Raw genomic sequence first — 13,162 nt, forward strand, 5'->3', positions numbered from 1 at the left:
CACAAGAGATTGGCTCATGTAGATGAAAAGGGCCTTCACATCCTTTATAAGAAAGGTGTGTTTGGGAAAGACTCTATATCTAAAGTGTCTTTTTGTGAAAATTGCACCTTAGGAAAACAACATAGGCTGCATTTTAACACAGGAAAACATAGAACCACCTCTATCCTTGAGTATATACATGCTGATATCATAAAAAAAACAAAAACTTCGGGAAAAAAGGTATAAAAACAATTGTAAGGAGGTAGAAGATGATAACGTTAGATCGATGTAGGTTGCGTCAACACATCAAGCCAGATTTTACCTGCTTGGTGCTGACTGCTGAAGGAGAATAGAATTCCAACGCAAGAACCGCTTGTGCCCTTCTGTTGTTGATAGGCTTTTAATTGGGCTTTACATGGTAAATTTGTTTGATTAAACCGTGGGCTGTTGCCATTTCAGACCCAAATTCAAGTTCCATAAAATCAAGCCCCATTGATTTGTCCAAGCCCACATCAATCAGCCCATTTAAAGGTCCACTTTAAAGCTTACCCGCCCCAATTTGCATGACAATTTCCTCAAAACCCTGCTGCCTTGTGTTGTGTTTGAATTTTACACGTCACCGCCATGTCCCTGCTACTTTTAGACATTTGGTCAAATCGTGGTTGGACATGATCTGATTCGATTTGAATCGGACTCAAAATTTTCAAATATTTAGTAATTGGAACCGTTGGGTCCAAATTTAACTATGGAACCATTCGAGTTCGGTTCCATTCAGTTCGGTTTGGTTTGATTTCAGGTTTCGTATTATAATTAAAAAAATTTATATTTACAAAGTTACATTAATTCAACTACGTAGTCCAATTTTATGTGTCTTATGCGTCTCTTTTTGTTGAGTTTTTAATAGATTTGATTGTTAAAATCACAAAAAGAGAAAGATAGCGAGCTCAAAAAAAATAATTAAGAGAATCGTTATCAAGCTTCAATTCCATTTCTCGGTAACGGTAGAAATGTCACTGCAATAGAGTAAAAAATTTAGATAGAACTTATGTCTTGATTAAGTTGGCTTTAGACTGAAAATTAGAAATAGAAAAATCATGAAATGCATTGTTGGAACGACAAGCAGCTCTAGTTTCAGGGGCTCTTGCTAACTAATTAACAAATTTATTTAAAAAAAATAAAATAATTTGACTTATTTAAAATAAATAAATTAAAAAATTAGGGAGATTCGGTTCTTGATCTAGAATCGAGAACCGAATCGAACCCATCGATTCGCGATTTAAATATCCGTTGAGATATTTAATTTAAGAAGAATCGGTTCGTTCGATTCGAAAGTTTTGTCCAGTCCTACGACAAATCAACTTTTGTTAGCCAAAGCATTTCAAAGGTGATTTTACTTGTACTGTACTGTGTTGATAGTTTCCCACTTGCTAGCAAAAGATGATGTGCCAATAGGCCTTTTTAGCAAATAAGTTCATATGTTATCAACATCCTTACTTAGTTACGGTTTGGTATAGCTTAAAAAGTCAATAAATTTTTTGATAAAGTCAATAATTAACTTTAACTATACATTTTATAGAAGTCACATCTTTTTAACCATCATTTTATCAACTTTATCAAAAAAAATTTAAAATAAATAATTTGATTTTTAAAGGTTAAAGTGAATTCCGAAATTAGCTTGGTTCTGTCTTAGAAAAAAAACATCAGTGACACAATTTTATCCATATGAACTACATAATGATTGTGGGCTGTCAAAGAGGCCCTACAATTCTCTCCACCTCGCAATTTAATGCAAAAAAAGGGCAATAAAAGTTGCATCATTAGATGTTTCGCCGGCTAATGCTTACAATTTTTTTTAAAAAAGGCCTTTGAGCTAGGTTAAAAACCAGGCTCAAAGACAGGGACGCCACATGGCGCTCCCCTATTGAAAGGGGCTGTATAAAAGCAGCAAATTTTTATATGTTAGTTTGTGGTGGTTTGTAGTGGCGGAGTAGGTGGCGGCACCATTGCAACATGTTGTGGTTCCTTATCTCAATTCCATGATAAGTCTCTATCCACTTCTTCTTATCTTGTAACTAGATTCGATAGTTTTGATATATTCGATAGATTGAATTGAGTGGTACATGACATAATTTAAAAATAAGATCTAAAATTTATTTATCGTTGTATAGCGACTCGAGTATACACATGACAAGAAACATATGAATTATTGTGAGCTCTAACTCATAAAATTGAACAAAAATAGAATAGTTAGGGGTGGAACCAAAAGGAATTTTGTTATGTTGGTCCCCTAGTCTCTACACACTTCTTGCCTTTGAAGTCGAGAACTGAAATTTTATTAATGTGTTCGATGCATTGAATGCACTGTAAATTATGACGATGAATGTATATTGACAACATATTACAAATCAAAAAATTTCAATAATCAATTCTAACAAAATTATAAGCAAAACATATAGAAGCATAGTAGGTGAGATGTAAGCACAATGAAAAGAAATTTATACCAATTGAGAATTGTTATATTGTTCTTAAAGTTTATATTTTTCCTTTTTTTGATTTAGATAATTCATATATTTTAAGTAAATTTTGACAAAAAGTTAATAGAATATGGGGTTACAAAGGCGTTTTAGAGTTTTTGGTCATTTTTATGAGCTTTGTTTTTCGTTATGTTGAAAGTCATGATTAAGTACAATTTTCAATATTTAATTGATGTTCGTGTTTTTGTGACATTTGCCGAGCAATTCGATGTGTGAGTGTATGAGTTTATTGCAGTTTATATGGATTGTTTCATTGTTTGCAATAATATTTTTGCCCACATTCGACTCCTCTAGGCCTTTTAGTGGCCAAGGGATAAATTTGTATTATTGCCAAGTGTTATGGTTTGCACCTTTCGTTGTCGAATGATTCTTCTGTAGTCAAGGCATTTTTCACTTCAATATGCCGCGATGGTCGAGGTGCAAATATGTAGAGATTTGTGGACATGTGATGACACGAAATTCTTGTGAATAATAATTAATTTAATACGTAACAATTACGATATCTTAATCCACTTAAATGATAGTTTTACTTGCATATTTTTCTCATATTCTTAGGTATAATACATAAAGAACCTGAGCATGAGCCGCAACTAAGACGCCTTCTTTTCAATATAGTCACAAGCGATGTACATACGGGATGAGAAACGAGTTTTCCTTCATTTTGGAGGCTGAGCAAGATTGTCTCGAGATTTGAAGTCTCAACGTGCAAATGGAGCTCTATGGCCTCTGGTTCAACTCTTGTATGGTCTTCTTTATTCATATGTTGATCAGATTCAATGGTACAAGTTTTTTAATTTTCTTTATATAATTATATTTTTTTCTAAAACATTGAGCACAGCAAACATTTGTCCTCTGATGATTGATTAAGCCACTGTCTGGTTTTCATTAAAATAAAAAATATGACTGTTATCCATCATATTAAACTACTAAATTTGAATTTTTATTTTTTATATAAGGTACGTAACGACTATATTTTTCGTTCTAAAATGAGAAAGAAAGCTAAAGTTTTGAATTTAAAAGGTTAAAGAAGCTGAAAATGGAGAGTAGAATAATGGGGTGGCCCTGCAAAAAGATAAAGACAGCAAATCTTACTGCTACAATTTGTCTTTTTTTACACTTTCCAGAAACCACTCAATTGGTCTACCCCCAAACCTCTACTGATTTATTACTTTCACTCCCATATCTTCTGATATACTTTCCCACCTACATGAATTTGAATATTTTTCATTCTGGTCCTTTATATTTTGGTAATTGGGAGTGTCTACGAGTCCGTACTCTAGAGTTTTAGATATAAAAACATAAATCTTGATTTTATGATATAATTTGATAAGGCTCAAAGAACAGAAATATCACGAGTAATAAATTATGATAAAATATTAGGACTAAACTTCCATAATTTTTGAAAACAATAAAAGCACTAAGCTAGAAAAATAAATTAAGGGTCTTAAACCTTATTAATAATAAAATTCAGGTCAATATGTTTGACAAGTTTTGCAATGCACTGTACAATTGATACACTTCGAAACAAAACAAAGGATCTATCAAATGATTTCATATACGCGTTACGTAGACATGATTTGCAATGTTTCATTTTCAACAATATCAAAGTATTAAATTTAGAATAATATTATTTTTATATTATTATGCTCACATTGTCACACAAATGGTGCCATAACTCTAAAATGAAAATCCAATATCACAAAAAAAAAATAATAATAATAAGAAAAAAGTAGAAGGGTGTTAATGATATACATGACAAAAATCAAGGGCACAAAATAATATCCAAAACTTTCAAGAATAGCCATTTATCTATCTAATAATAATACCTCTATATAAAAAAAATAAAATAAAATAAAATAATAATACCTCTATATAAAAAAGTATAAACCACTCTTTCACTAATAAAACCCATAATCTTTTCCAAATTTTTCTTGCCATTTTTGCAGAGTTCTAGAGAGAGAAAGCAAGAGTTTCAAAGAGAGATGGAGGGTAAAGAGGAGGATGTAAGGCTAGGAGCCAACAAATTCACAGAGAGGCAGCCATTGGGTACCTCAGCACAGAGCAAGGACTACAAGGAGCCACCTCCAGCTCCACTTTTTGAGCCTGGTGAACTCCAATCATGGTCCTTTTGGAGGGCTGGGATTGCTGAGTTTATGGCCACTTTCTTGTTCCTTTATATCACGATCTTGACTGTAATGGGTGTGAGCAGGTCTAACAGTAAGTGTACTTCTGTGGGTATTCAGGGCATTGCTTGGGCCTTTGGTGGCATGATTTTTGCCCTTGTCTACTGCACTGCCGGCATCTCAGGTCTCTGTCTCTCAATTTGTGTGTGTTCTGTTCTCTGTTACTTAAATAAATTTAGGGTCTGCTGTTTGGTAGTGGACTGGATTTATAATGAACAAGATTTAACTTCGAACTTGCCAAGAATGTATTAGTACTACTAATATTGAGTTCTCATTTTCATGGGATCTTGGAAAATGTAAAGCATGCAGCTTCTGTCTAAGTTCTACTACCTGTTGCTTAAGTGAATCGAGAGTCTTGCTAGTTTGGTATGCAGTATTAGATGGAACTAGTAGTATAAAGAACAAGATTATATCTTCGAACATGCCAAGAATGTTAATGCACCACTAATTATGAGTCCATATTTTCATGGGATCTTGAAAAATGTAAGTATGCGGCTTCTTTTTGTTTTTTATAATCTGTTGCTTAAGTAAATATCGAGTCTTGTGTGTTTCGTGTGTAGAAGTGGATGGAATTATATCACATAATGTACAAGTATGATCTTCAAACATGCCAAGAATGTACTACTAGTTTAAAAAAATCTCGAGTCTTGCATGCTGGATGGAACTATATAGTATAATGAACAAAATTTGACAACATGCCAAGAATGTACCACTGGTTTAAGTAAATCTAGATTCTTGGTAAGCAATACCAGACAACATTGAATAGTGAACAAGATTTGATCTTTAAACATGACAAGAACGTCCTATTACTAGAGTCTTGCCTGTTTAATACGTAGTATACGATGAGACTAAATAATATAATGAACAAGATTGATCTTCTAACATGCCAAGAATATACTACTAAGTAAATCCAGAGTCTCGACTGTTTGGTAGCAATATTGGACAAGACGATTTTATCCTCCAAAAAAGACAAGAATGTACTAATACTTTTGAACCCTCATTTTCATGGGATTTTGGCAAATGGAAAGTAGAGTAATTTGTTATTGTTTGTGATAATTTGCTGTTGTTTTTTGAGTTTTAAGTCTTGAATGTCACAGAATTTAAACCCTGCTTCTTCTTTTTTCAAATCCTGCTAAAATTTAATGGTTTTTGTTCTTTTAGTTCTACTCTCCTTGATGCTAAGCAAAAAATATTTCTTCAAATATGAGTTCAACTTATAATTCATACAAAAAAAGGCCAAATCTTTGATATAATTTCTGGAAAAGAACTTATGATAAGTGATTATAATGCCCTTGTTTAAAGATTATTGGAGCTTTTCATGTGCTGATATTTGAAATTTTTTATGGGTAATTTCAGGTGGACACATAAATCCTGCAGTAACATTTGGTCTATTCGTAGCAAGGAAATTGTCTCTGACCAGGGCAATTTTCTACATTGTGATGCAATGCCTTGGCGCAATCTGCGGCGCGGGTGTCGTAAAGGGCTTCGGGCCTTCTTTTTACAAGGCTAACGGTGGTGGTGCTAATGTTGTTGCCCATGGTTACACTAAGGGTGATGGACTTGGTGCTGAGATTATTGGCACCTTTGTTCTTGTTTACACTGTCTTCTCTGCTACTGATGCCAAGAGAAATGCCAGAGACTCGCATGTCCCTGTGAGTATTTCTTTTTAATCGTGATTTTGAAAAGTGTTTTACTTTCAATGCAGTTTAGTATTAGTATTATTTTTTATGCTGAGGAAGGTATCATAGATATTTTAACCATGTATTCTTGCCTCGTCGGCTATAGATTATGTTTGTGTTGGGAAAATTGGACTTTCTTCATTGAGAGTGGGCAAGACCCGGTCTGCATTCTGTTTGATTGTGCTCGATCTGAAATTCGAGTTCTTGAAAAGATATGTTGGGCTACGATGGAATGATTTGGTCAATCAATAGTGTGCTCGAGCACTTTGATTCGAAATTCTGAAGTGCTGATTCGACTTTCTTTTGCACTTTGATTCTTCTTCTATTTCATGGTCAAACTAGAAACGAGTAATTTTGCAGATTTAACTTGGCCTCAACTGTATGATTTGTGCCATAACTAGAATCTCATTGTGGGATGCCATCTTGATGACTACTAATTTTTCGAATTTCATAGATTTTAGCTCCACTCCCAATTGGGTTTGCCGTCTTTTTGGTTCACTTGGCAACAATCCCCATCACTGGAACCGGTATCAACCCAGCCCGAAGCCTTGGTGCTGCCATCATTTACAACAAAGATCACGCTTGGGACGACCATGTAAGTTTTACGTCTGTAACTTCCATAGACTATGTTCTTACCTGTTCATGACATATGATTAGGCGCCCGGCCGTACTTATATTTGTGTCACTTCTGTCTTTCTTCAGTGGATCTTTTGGGTCGGACCTTTCATCGGAGCTGCACTCGCTGCCCTTTACCACCAGGTTATCATTAGAGCTATCCCATTCAAGAGTGGCAACTGAAGAGGATTCCTGTTTGGCTTAGTTTCAAAATTGCAAATTTATTGCCATCGTCTAGAATTGTGTTTATTGTAGTCAGTAATTTTATATGTGGATTTGAAGAATTTAAGGAGACAGTTTGTTGGTTTTATGTAACAAATACTGGATGAATTGGTTTGTGGCAATGTGATCTCTTTGTTGCTTAACTTGAAATATATGTAACATAACATTCTTAAATGATTCTCTTTCCGTATAAGCTTATTGTTGCAACAAAACTTTCGGCACCCTTTCTTGAGGCTCTTTATTTTTGTGAAGGAAAACTTTTTGACTCATGAAGTGTAATTACGTACTATATTTCACGACCTCAAAATAAATGTTGTTGAGTGATATCGAGTAAAGACTTAGTTTTGATTGATCCGCAGTATTTAAACTCGACTCAAAATCAATGAAAGTAAAATGTTCTGAACATATGAAGTGTCTCGAGCCATAGGTTGGATTTGCTGCTCACAACATTTATTCAATGATTTAAACAATTTAAATTTCTATTTAATTGTCAAGAACTTCACATGTCCAACTTTATAAAGTTAGATTTCGTTTACGAACTTGGACTACTATCCAAAAATTTGAAGTGTAACATGTTTTCTTGAGTTTTACATGACAATTTAATGAAAATTTGGACAGTTTTTGTCGCTGAACTGATTTTGCAACTATAAATAAGTGGAAATTACACCCATCCATATTTTTTAAGATCTCACTTCAAAAATCATATGGAAAGTTTGTTTATTCAAAAATCAGATTATAATTAAAAATTTTAATATTAATAATAATATTATAAAATCAATATAATTTACATTACCCACCCACTACCATTAACCCTAATCACTTTCCCCTTCTTTCTCTCGCTCTACCTCTTCCTTCTCTCTTCTTTTCGGCGACTTACCTCTACAGCCGGTGAGCAGATCTCCGACAACTTACCTCCATCGCGAAGAGCGACATGCCCCTCTCCCAATCGAATCAATCAATTAGAGGCAAATCGAAATGCACAGCAAACCCTCGATCCTCGTCCTTCCACCAACGACAATGGCCAGTGTGGAATGCACGGAAACAAGTCTACTTTCATGGCGGCAGCACGCCTATTACACACGAAGTCGTACAAACGTGCAGCAATGATGCGGGTCGAGAGTTATTTAGTAGATTTGCAGTGTATTGAGGTGTAGGTACGAGCGGAGACGACGGTGGCTTGTTTAGAAACTTTGTTGTTTGTGGTGACAATTGCGATGTAGGTGGCAACAACAGCGATAGCGGCCTGTTTGGGTTTTTTTTTTTTTTTTTTGTTGGTGGTGGCAGATCTGATATATTGAGGTATAACAGTGTAGGTATAGAAGGCGGTAGAGGTGGACGACATAATGGAATAGTGAAATAACGGTCAAAAAAATCAATTTTTTGGGTGAAAAAATGGGGCCCAAACAGGCCCTTAATATTTAAATATGAAATATCTGATTTTTGAATGATGAATCCTTCGCCCCTAATTTTAGAATATTGATCTTTTAAAGTAGAGTGGGATGCAATTTCCACTTATCTTGGTGACCAATTTGTAAAACTAATTTAGTTATGGTTCGAGTCCGAAACGAGTTAAGTCCAAACTCAGAGTGGGCTGGGCCGGTGAAGTTTAAAAGTTTACTAGCTTGAATTCATATAAATGAATAACCTCTATTATATAATAAAATTTCTCGGTCTTAACCAGAATTGATAGAATAAATTATCTTTAGTAAAATAATAATCTCTATTATATAATAAAATAATCTGATTCCAACCTCATTAATACATTAAGATTATATTGTGCTTGTATTTGCATCAACGTAGCGGATAAGATATTCTCATACATATTCACACGTTAAAATAAATAGATCAAAAGTTTCGATACCTATTTAATCAAAGCCTTTTAATAGTTTTGTTAGTCCGAAATTTATGCATATCTTAGTTTATTAGGTGGGGTGTCGAAATCTTTGTCTCTTGGTTCTAATGCTTTATTACTCTTGATGTGGTTACTTTGATTTGAAGTCTCTATTACAGGTCCAAAACTATGGTCTTGATAAAATTTAGGAGAATTGGGAGTCTATGAGAATGAGCCTCTTCCTCAGGTCGAGTTAGTAAACAGAACAAAATATAGTAGAGGTACTGGAAGCACAAGAAAGAGGAGAATACTTTTTCGATTCGGAACTCTTAGTCGAGCTGATGGCATAGCACATGCTAAAAGCTGCAATGCCTGCCAAAGGTATGGACCAATCCAGCGCAAGCCAGCTTTTGAGAAGCTATGGGAATTCATTAGAATGTTGACGGAGATGAGATGAGATTACCATCAACAAAGAATTTATACCCTGAGGTGGATCTTCGATCAGAAATGGCTTGTATCCTTTGAAAGCGAGATTGCATCGAGGTGATTTACTTCACTGACAAAGACTGGTAGTGGTAGTTGGGTTGATGAAATCTGATTTAGGTCAATAATTATAGTTTACAAGTCAATTAACTATAGCTGACACTTAATTACTTGTGTTGGCCAACACAATTTACTGGCAATGATAATGAACGGTCTTCGATTAAGACCATCATCTAGATGACGATACTCGTAATTAGATTGATGTAAGTCGCACGAGCTGACAGTCAGTGTTATTGATTGATGACGAAATTGATAACTGACTTCAAATGATGAGTAAATCATATAAATTATTTGTCTTTTAGGTATTGTGGGATTGCAACAAATATTAGGTGGGTAATGATTAACGATCAACAGTTCAACAAAAGTAATTGTCTCAGGGAAGAACAACTTACTAATGCTGTTGGAATAACAAGAAGAAATTTATTATACAAAATATTTGACATCGTAACAATTTTACATAAAATAAATAAAAATCGTAGGATGTTCATGGACGGAGTTAGAATTAAATTTCAAGGTGGATGTGATGTTTGGATGGTAACAATTGATAAAATTTCAAGGTGGATTGTTTCATCCCCAACAAGAAATTAGGCTATAAGTGGGGCACCTAAATGTGCCAATTAATGTTTGGGATCATAACAAGTAAACAACTTTTTTTTTAAAATACTTATAATTAACTTATGTGGGTTGAGTGTTGTACGAAAAAAGAACCGACACTAAATTTGACTTATAATATCTTGCCAAAATGTAATACGGCATTGGAATTTCTTGTCTTGGTGACCAATGGATTTTTTTTTTCCTATCAAATTAGATTCATTTATGGTTGTAGGTTCTCTAAATAATCCACAAAATTCTTTAAAGTCTAAAGGTAAACCATATTAGAGATGTAAAAGGAGCTATATCGATCATGTTTTTGAAGTGTAGCTCGTGATTTCTGCGAGTTGTTTTTCATATTTCTGAAAATAAAAGAAAAATTGATAAAATTATAAAAGAAATAAGCTTTATGGGTTTTACCAACTCTCTTAAAAATTGTGCAGCATAAGTTATGTCCATCCAAGATTGAGGACTACCTCAAGAAGCAAGAAAAAAGTCTTAGAGTCTGTTTGTGAGTGATTCTCTCTCTCAAAAAATTGATTTTTTGACCATTATTTCATTATTTCAGTCGTTATGTTTGACTTCTTACTTTTTTCTAACGGTCAAAAAATCAATTCTTAAAATCACTCCCAAACAGACTCTTACTAGAAAAATGATTTGAATTTAAGCTTCCTTTCAGAAGGGAAGAGGAAATTATGCCCTTCTTTGAGCCTCATTTTTTGGGAAAAAAAAAAGTATTTTTAAATAATATTTTAATGTTATTTCAACCACACATTCTTCAATACAATAATATCACACGCAAATTTAAAATTCTTTCTTATTTTTTAACTACACATTTTCCATCAATACATTATTCAAAAATTCATTCCCCTCTCCCAAAAAAAAAAAAAAAAAATAATAATAATAATAATAGGGCTCAAACAAGGGCTATTTGATCCCTTTTGATATATCAGCCAAATACGACCGCTGATCTCACACCTAAGTCGTATCCTTGAATCATTAAGTCTCTGTTTTAGCCTCAGTTTTTAAAAACTCGTTTTTTTTTTTAAAAATCATTTTCAATCACACGAATTTTCATAAAATAATTTTACACATAAATTCATTTTTTTCTTTGTAATCACACATTCTTTGAAAAATCATTATTACAAAATTTATGTATTAAAAAAGATGGGGCTCATTGATTAAGCTTCTATTTGATGACTATTATTTGAGAAAAATAATATTTTGAGTAGTTTTTTTAATGAGAATGTGATTAAAAACAAAAAAATTGAATTTATTATAAAATATTTTATTGTGTGAACCTCTGATTAAAAATAAACATATGAAAAAAAATGTTTTCAATTAATGCCATCAAGCAATAGCTAAATATCTATATTTTGTAAAGAAAGAGTAACACGAAACATTAGACAATTAATTAATTATAGCCACCAAATATTGCAGCTTCTCATAAATAGTATTGTCCCAACAACTCACCCCATTGAATCAATTTATTATTTCCCAAATATCAAATAAAATCAATTTTATTATTGTTTATTCTTGCAAAGGAAACTTTTATCCCTAAATTAATTATTGCCACTATTAATAGCCTCGTGTCTTTTCACTCTACATTCACAAAATTGATTAATTAAAATTTTCAAATAGAATAAGAAATTTTAAATCAAATATGTGTGACAAAGAAATCGATGCAAGGATGTCGATGCTCCAAGAGTTTAGAATAAATATCATTGCATATTCGATAATTTTTAGCTAGAAGATTAATTAACAAATTTATCTCATGCCTCTCTATTGGATCACAAGTAAACGAAAAATCAAACTTGAACCCCAACAAATTATTTTATTATTTCAAAAATTATTTTTCTCGTTTAGTGAAATCGAGAATTTTATATATTGAAATATTCAATACGACGAGTACAAAAATATACAGATGATAGAAGAAAAAACCAATTTGTGCTGATGAGCATAGTAGAAAGTCAATAAACGCATTAAATTCTTCGTCACACCAAACAATCAAACACAGACTTTTAACATAATTCTTAATCAAGCATTAAAATCCCACAACCATTTCTGTCATTCTCTAAATTGCCCTCCCAAAGACTCACTCTCCCTTGATACAAGAAATACTCATCGGCTCTTATGCACGTCTAGTAGATTAATTCATTTCAATCACGATAATTCGCACTAGGAACACTAAAATCACGACACATCGAATGCCAAGTAAGCACCAGAGTAAAGTGTGGGTCATTGGACTTACTCAGCGTCGAGGTGTCTTGGTTTGAAAAAATTAGAATGACTCTATATGCACAAGAAATATGATCATCTACATAAATCACGGAACCTAGAACATTGAGTGGGTTCGGTCCCCACCCATCGTTTCTTTATCTTGTTGACTCAGTGTTCGATCGTTGTGATTGCAGATTCGAGATTCGAGATGTCGTAATTTGAGCAGACGATCCTACCACGTATACATATATAGAATTGTCCGCCCCTCGGGGCATAACCCAATGGTGCAAAGGACAAGAATGATGTTATCTCATACCTTACTGACAGTCGCAGTGTAGAGGTTCGATTCTTGAGACATGAAATTAGATTTCTTGTAGATCCAGTGTATATGCAGTTCTTGTTCCCTAACCTGTTGGGATACATCCCACGATTTATCTTCCTCACAAATCTCTAAAAGCAGAACAGTGGAGACCCTCAAGATTGGGGTTCAACCTTTATATATAGAATTGTCCCACTTAAATATTTTATGCATTCCAAGGTTGGAGTTCAACTTTCATATATAGAATTGTCCCACTTAAATATTTTATACATTCCAATAAGGTTTATTCTGTCATTTCATCTCAAACCTTTTCATTTAAACCAAACCGAACCTACCCACGTTACCCCACCTCATCCCACCTTGCACACAGAGATATATCAGATAGATATATAGAGGCCTATATATATATACACAAGCAGTTAGAGTATACATACAGAAATAATTTT

At 33.5% G+C, this 13,162-nt stretch overlaps 1 protein-coding gene across 1 annotated transcript; it reads left to right on the top strand.

Moving 5' to 3' along the window:
- Window positions 1–4,400: 4,400 nt before the first annotated feature.
- LOC111388217 (aquaporin PIP1-1-like) lies at window positions 4,401–7,402 on the top strand. The gene is made up of 4 exons (XM_023012903.1): window positions 4,401–4,820; window positions 6,053–6,348; window positions 6,830–6,970; window positions 7,078–7,402. The coding sequence occupies exons 1-4, from the start codon at window positions 4,496–4,498 to the stop codon at window positions 7,171–7,173; spliced, it is 858 nt and encodes a 285-aa protein (XP_022868671.1). The 5' UTR covers window positions 4,401–4,495; the 3' UTR covers window positions 7,174–7,402.
- Window positions 7,403–13,162: the final 5,760 nt, after the last annotated feature.

This window comes from Olea europaea, unplaced genomic scaffold (genome assembly GCF_002742605.1).
Source record: "Olea europaea var. sylvestris unplaced genomic scaffold, O_europaea_v1 scaffold4751, whole genome shotgun sequence".
Taxonomy (NCBI): Eukaryota; Viridiplantae; Streptophyta; class Magnoliopsida; order Lamiales; family Oleaceae; genus Olea; species Olea europaea.